Source organism: Morone saxatilis, unplaced genomic scaffold, assembly GCF_004916995.1.
Source record: "Morone saxatilis isolate NCDOM2014 unplaced genomic scaffold, NCSU_SB_2.0 Contig7, whole genome shotgun sequence".
In the NCBI taxonomy this organism is placed as follows: domain Eukaryota; kingdom Metazoa; phylum Chordata; class Actinopteri; family Moronidae; genus Morone; species Morone saxatilis.
The window spans coordinates 12,890,113-12,897,160 of NW_023340246.1; the positions used below are offsets into that span (position 1 = coordinate 12,890,113).

At 38.0% G+C, this 7,048-nt stretch overlaps 1 protein-coding gene across 2 annotated transcripts; it reads right to left on the reverse strand.

Moving 5' to 3' along the window:
• Positions 1-1,935: 1,935 nt before the first annotated feature.
• On the reverse strand, positions 1,936-6,808 carry abracl (ABRA C-terminal like). 2 transcript variants are annotated; one of them, XM_035679196.1, is made up of 3 exons: positions 6,733-6,808; positions 5,580-5,645; positions 1,936-4,658 (listed from the first exon to the last, which is right to left on the reverse strand). In XM_035679196.1, the coding sequence occupies exons 2-3, from the start codon at positions 5,638-5,640 to the stop codon at positions 4,474-4,476; spliced, it is 246 nt and encodes an 81-aa protein (XP_035535089.1). In that variant the 5' UTR covers positions 5,641-5,645; positions 6,733-6,808; the 3' UTR covers positions 1,936-4,473. The 2 variants fall into 2 exon arrangements, with proteins under 2 accessions (XP_035535089.1, XP_035535090.1); XM_035679197.1 differs by having other exon boundaries at positions 6,686-6,781.
• Positions 6,809-7,048: the final 240 nt, after the last annotated feature.

A 7,048-nucleotide genomic window follows, 5' to 3' on the forward strand; every position in this document is an offset into this window, starting at 1 on the left:
TTGCGCTGTCGGTCCCGGTGTCCTGGTGGCCGACGGGGCAGAGCTTTAGCGCGGCTCTGACAGCAGCAGTTATGAGGAATAAGCTGCTATAACCTTTAAGAGCGAAGGCGTGTCCGTCTCTTGTTTTGATTCCTGCTCCGCTGTTTTCTTCCACCCCCTGACGTCACAGGACCCCGCCCCCCTTCCTCCACCACCACAGCGCACTGGCCGTCAACGACGTGTGGTGCGTTCAAGGTCCTGCAGGGGGTGGAAAAAGGGGCTTCTGTTCTTTTTCTACTTTCACACGCTTGTTGGAGATCGTTCAGTGGTTAAAGGGGTCCAGTGTGCAGTGTTGGGCAGGTGACCCAGCACCTCCCACCTCCGCTGACTTTAACCTGCTGTGCACAACTCAAACTTAACAATACACATATTCCACTTTATTGCATATAGTCTTTATATTTTCATTATATTTTTTATTATATCTTTATTATATATTCTTTTATTGTATTTTTACACTTCTCTACTATTTGCACTACATTCCCCCTGAGCTGCTGTGCCGAACTTGAATTCCTCCCACGGTGGATCAACAAAGGAACATCTTATATCTTATCTTATCTTATCTTATCTTATCTTAATAAGATTACAGTAATAATAGTACTTTCCCCAGTAACTAGTAGTGTAACTATTTAGTAATACAGTTCAGTAATAGTATTACAGTTAATATAAAAAAATAAATTAGTTCAACAAAGCCAATCACATCCATGGATTGATTTTTGTAATTGAGGAGGAAAATAGCTTTGAACTGGAAATGCTTACACTCAGCGGCTGGGTGAGGGGTTACAATCTGCAACTTCACTGCTAGATTCCAATAAATCTGTCACGCTGGACCTTTAAAACTCAAGAATTTAATTTGAAGGAAGACGCTTTACAGTCCAAAGTGTTATAGACGTATTGTCAAGAAAACCAGAATAACACAGTGTAGAAATAATCTATTACAGGTCAAATTCATGGTCAAAAATTAAGTTTCATATATGCGTCAAATATACTTAAAGCACTATGCAGAATAATATATTATAATATATAAATTATATTTACCTAATATAATGTAATAGTATTACATAATACACTGTGAGATGGAGAAAAAGATATCAGTTTAATAAAAAGGCAGCTGGTTTGACTTTCCCACACTTACTGCTTCTGTAAACATATTCCTGTTTGTTGTAAGTTTAACTACAGGTAAATGGAAAAGTACATAATAAAACTTCAATTTAACCTGAAGTAGCCGTGTCAAATATTCCTACAGTACCTGAATGCAGCAGCAGACTCAGCAGAAGCTGATGAGATGAAGTTAAGTGTCACATACCTGTGGGGAGGCATCACTTTACAGCACATCATTCATCAGCCTGGGTGTTGATATATCATAGAAAATCCCTGTGGAATAACTAAAGGGTTTTTTGTCCTGGAGGAGTTTGAGGTGCCAAACTCCACTTATAAATCTCACCATTTAAAGATTTCTAGCTTATCAGGTACTGTTCAAACCTGTTTAAAACATTACTCAAGATGCTGAACAAAACAGCAGCTGCTTTCCAATTTGGCTTTCATCCCACACACCAAGCAACACTTCAGTAATATTTCAACCTGCTGTTACCACAATCTTTCTGCACCAAAACACACAATAATGGCCCTAAATCTGTAGAAACTGTGATTTCAAAGCAGCTGAGTGCTAGCTACTACTACAAAAATCTACTCCATTCAGAAGATGTAGGATTTAAATATTAACCACAATTAACGAAATGTCAAAGAAAAATAAAGCAACGTAAGCTCAGTACATTTCCCAATATTGTCCATTTTCAATGGCCACTACAATAAATACCAATAATAACCCATTTGAATCAATAACATATCCAGTGTGTTTTGAGATTTAGAGACGTCAGATAAAACACGCAGACAAGCAGGTTCAAGGCTTCAAGTGTAAAGATTTTATTTCTCAGAGTGAATCCCACAGTAACAGACACCTCTGTTCCTTTAGGAATGTGTTATTGCCAATACAAAAAGACAATAATGACACACTCGAACACATCATGCAGGCATCCCACTAGTTCACAGAAATGGCTCGAGGTATTGCCAACCTTCTCCTCTTGCTAAATGTTGACTTATATATGCATTTATGTTCAGGAGGAAGTCACTCCAGTGCGACAACAGCAGGATAATCTAAAATGACAGCGATGCAAGCAGCATGTTTCTTCCTCACTCTCTCACTCTCCCATCATTTCCACAACTTTTCTCACTTCTACTCAGCCTATTGTTTGTATTCTGATGATTACATGTCACATTACTGATCTTTCCTAGGCTACATTGCAGTTTTATTAATAATTAGAATATGATTAAGCTCTTTCGGTTGTCCTGATATGCCACCAACGCTGTGTAGAGATCACGAAACAAGCGGATGGTCTCCTATGAAAAATCCTATAATTCAAGTCAAACAGTCAACACCTGAAACTAAAAGACCTAGCGAGGTTGATACAACAGCAGTGAATATGAAATGGGTCCCATAAGACTTGCAGATGAGGCGTGGCTCACACACAGTTGATAGATAAATCTTGATATTATGCAGATGAGCGCAAGAGCTGCCAAGTAGATGTTACATTCAGGCAAAATCTTTCTTCTCACATCCAAATACCCACAAAGGAGACCCAAAGTGGTCAAACTTATATGATCAAATATTTTTGAAATAAATCATATGAATAAATATAGACAAAATATTAAATGTAAATGTTAAATAATCCAGTAAGTGTTTAAAACTCAGCTGCTGTTTGTGAAATGTTGATTCTGTGTCTTTTCACAATAACACATTATTTAATTTTTTTGTTTTATTACAGCAGTTTCTATCTTAAAATTGGCTTTGGTCTGAATGGGTGAACAACAAATCAATAGCTGTTTCCACCATGCCAAATTCTGATGAACAGTGGCATTTTAAAACAAACAAAATCATCATTTAGAAAATGGCATTTTAAAATAAAAACAGCTGGAATTAAATTAAAAAATATATTTTGTCTGTATTTGTTCATATGATTAATTATTATTATTAAATTATTTAATTTCGACCACTTTGGGCCTCCATACAGGCCAGAAGTCCTTGTCAGTGATATGAGCAAAAATGAACTCAGACACAACAAATTAGTTTTCATGGTGGGAAACGAAGCAAAATGGTCACACCTAATCTGCAAGTATCATCTGACCTACAGTACGGAGCAAAGAGTGGTAAAATAAAAACATTTAACTAATAAAACTATAAATGCACATCTTGTGTCACAAGTAAGACACCTAATTTAAGCAACAGGACAATTATTAAACATTTGGTTGTATCGATTTGGTCCTGAGGAACATAACAAATTCATCTTTTGCATTTGGCACCAATCACCCTGTAATTATACACTAATAAAAATTGCACGAGAAATACATTCGCCATTTGCTCATCAGCTATTTCTTACGAAAAGGCAAGTTTTGGAGTTTGTTTAGCAGAGAAAATTCATTCGTAGACCACTTATAAAAAGATGGAATAAAAACTACTCTAGCAGATTGCAATGAGTACAAAAAGGTGCAAAAGTCATTCTTTCAATGCACTTGTATTTGTAGTTTCTATGAAGGAATTGTTCTTAGATTTCCAAAAGCACTGGTCTGATAATGTCTTTTTACAAAGTCCACAAGAGGTAGTATAAATGGCTTATGTAAACAGTAAATGGAACTGCCATTTGGTGACACTGTTGGTGGAAACACACTACCTGTTGTCTTAAAGCTACACTAGATTAAAATACTCAAACACATTTAAAACTCCCATTGAATTTATCTAGTGCAGCTTTAAACAAGTATCCATTATAAACTTTGTCAGAGTGCTCCAATTAAAAATGTGAAGACAAAGTTTGTCAGAGTTAATAAATTCGAGCCAGTATCTTGTTCTGTGTGTCCTTTATCCCGACACTGATACCATCAGGAGAGGCATTCGGTTGTGATAGTAACCCCATACTGTACGTTTTTTCCAGAAATTAAGAAAAAAAAAAAGAACCCAAATGAATGCTTTACGCAAATTATTGCATTCCTGATTTGTGCGTTTATAGTCTTAAAAGTGTATCAAAAATGACATGTCAGACCCGTGGTTGATAAAACAGCAGCACCTGAGAAAGACAAAACTTTCTCTCGTTATCTAAAACTATGAATGTGTGTTGTTTTCTCAAATGCCTTTTTTTGAGATTCCATTTGACGTGGTGAAATCAAATGAAATCCTATGCAGACATGCCGGGTCTGGTACGTGTACTGTTCTATCTAATCTGTTTGGTCAGTGTGTTTGAATTCAAATACCGAGCCTTGTACATGTATGAAGAGAACTGAAAACAGAAGCTCAGTGACAAGCCGGTACACTGCAGAAGCTCAGTATTTTTTGGAAGGACTCAGTATGACCCACAGTCGCTAGAGGCCCATCTGGTCCGAACTTTGGCCTCATTCTTGGAGCAGGACAACGTCGACGTCATCGTGGACGCCTTGAAGAAGCAACTCGCCCTGGAAGGTGACCACATTCTTCTTCTTGGCTGCCTTCAGGGTGCCCACCAACGCCTCAAAGATGTTGGCACAACGGTCGTCTTTAAATAAGACCCCAAACTTCACGCTGGTTTGACCGTCAGCATCTGAAATAAGAGAGTTGAGCAGATTGAAAGTTATTTCCAAACAGGATGGTTTGTAATTTCAATATGAATTATAGCTGCCTGCTGTTTTCTGACTCTGTATGCTAATAATTATAACAACAATATTGACAATTCAAATGCTTTGTTTGTTTTGTTGTCTCAGCAGCTGTACAGAGGCCAAAGATTAATTCACTGACACTGACATTTTAGAGGCTGGAATCAGGACGTTTGAGCATTTTACCTTAAAATTAAACGAGTATAAAATTCTTGCCAATTATTTCATTTAAAATCGACTAATCATCTCAGCACTAGGTGGTCATTATGCCACCGATTTGTTGGCACATTTTTATGTTCACCAAGTGAGTGATATCATACATAATCTGAAATTCACAAAAAGGACCATGAACGCAACATTAGCACCAACTATAGAAGCATGAAAGAAGACTCATCAATGTACAAACTGTGTGAGAATCTGAAAGAGACACAGGCACACATAGGAGTTATTTTAAGAGAAAATAAGCATAGAGTGTAAAGGCTCAAGCGTGAATCACTAAGAAGTTGGTGTGTGTGTATGTGTGTGTGTGTATGTGTACACACACACACACACACACACTTTTGAGGGCTTGCATGTACCATTTCTACTGTGGTATATTCCCTCACATAGAGAGACTCCATTTCTGTACAGTCCACATATTAAATAATTGAGACTTGAGAATAGGTCTGCTGTGAAGACTTTGTAGACTGATACAATCTGGAGGCAGTGTGACCTGCTAGTTTATTTATGTTTCCAGCATTAGGTGTGGTGAGCTAGAACTACTGATCAACATCACATGAGTGCATGTTTCTGGTTCATTAGAAGTGATCATGAACAGGCTTAAGTGAAAATACATCAATCTCATATACTGAATCATAGCGTGGACTCACTTTTACTGCCGAGTCGCTTAATCTCCTCCACCAGCAAGCTTATTTCATGAGTGACATTCATTGTTACTGAAAGGGAAAACAAAATCAAAGAGACAGACATTTTAACACAAATATACTTGTACGTTTTTTTTTTGTTTTAAAGCATCAAGTACACTGTGTGGGATGGGTGGGGTTATCCTTGATACAACCCACTCTTCTGCCAGCTGAGACCACCAAGCCAAACTCCGTTCAAAATTGTGTCATTTTTTATTTATGTTCTGTTGCTTCTAGGAAAAAGTAAATGGCTTCTATAATTTTTTTTTTTTTTAATAAATGTCTATCACTCAATTCGGCATATGCTTAATCTCTCTAATAGTTCATTTAAATGCATTTTTTTAACTTTCATGACCGATATCATGGGCACCTTGCACCAACGCTGATACTATTCAGTAATGATAACAAACATTGATTTAATCGAAATTAAAAAACTGATTTGTGTTTAACTACAAGCCGAATTTTTAACAAGAGGCTAGTAAAGCAGAAATTATCTTGACTTTTATCCTCCTCCATGATTATATTGGCTTATCACCAAGGCAATTACAATTTTGCAAGATTAGTGAACCGAGTTTGGGACTGAGTTTTTCTCTCTCCTGCAAAAAACAAAAAACAAAAAACGCGAGTGTTGTGGCCATTTAATTAATTTAAAGCAATTAGCATCCATCAGATAAACACAAATACACTAGCACAAACAATACATAGAGTATGAGCAGTGACTGCAGCATTCAGACCAACCTGACGAGCTACAACACGAGCAGGGCGGATCATCAATGCGGAAATGGGGGATTAGCATTCAGAGCTAGCCGTAAAGCACAAACCCTTATTGTAACTGTCTCTGGGTCAGTGGGGAGTACTCATTTATCAGTCGGGATTCATGTCGACAGATTTTGTTTCCCATAACTTCAGCTACAGAAAGAAAGCGCCACAATGAGCTGCAGACAGGAGCTCGCCGGTAACGTTAGAAAACGAGCTGCTGAGGGTCGGAGGGATTTAATCTGTGGTGGCTGAACGATTTCACCAGAGTCTACACAAACCCAGTTCAAGTGTAACGACAACACACACAGATTTACCTTCTTTCTTATGCTGCTTGACTGTAATTAGATGATGGACGACTTACTGTTGAATCGGCTGCCGTGGATAATGGTGCTGCGTTCACAGTCCGCTCGGAAATTGTGATGGGTCTGTCGCGAAAGATCCGGCTTTAAGAGAGGGAGAGAGAAGGGGGAGGGGGGGGGGGGGGGGGGGGGGTTACCTTTTCTGGGCCAACTCAGAGTCGGTTAAACTAGTTTTTAATTTTTAGACCCCATCAACTTGCAGATAAAAGTAGCTTTTTGCTTTTTTTTTATATATTGCCTAAATAAGAGTAATTAATTGAAGTTCAACATGTGTGATGTTCGGGTGGGACACATTGATATCTAAAACACTCTTGCCTG

Excerpts from the sequence above, each read along its gene's own strand:
- abracl (XM_035679196.1), bottom strand. The coding sequence starts at position 5,640 with ATGAATGTCACTCATGAAATAAGCTTGCTGGTGGAGGAGATTAAGCGA. Across the intron at positions 4,659-5,579 it reads TAAGCGACTCGGCAGTAAAA|ATGCTGACGGTCAAACCAGC; the intron begins GTGAGTCCACGC and ends CTCTTATTTCAG.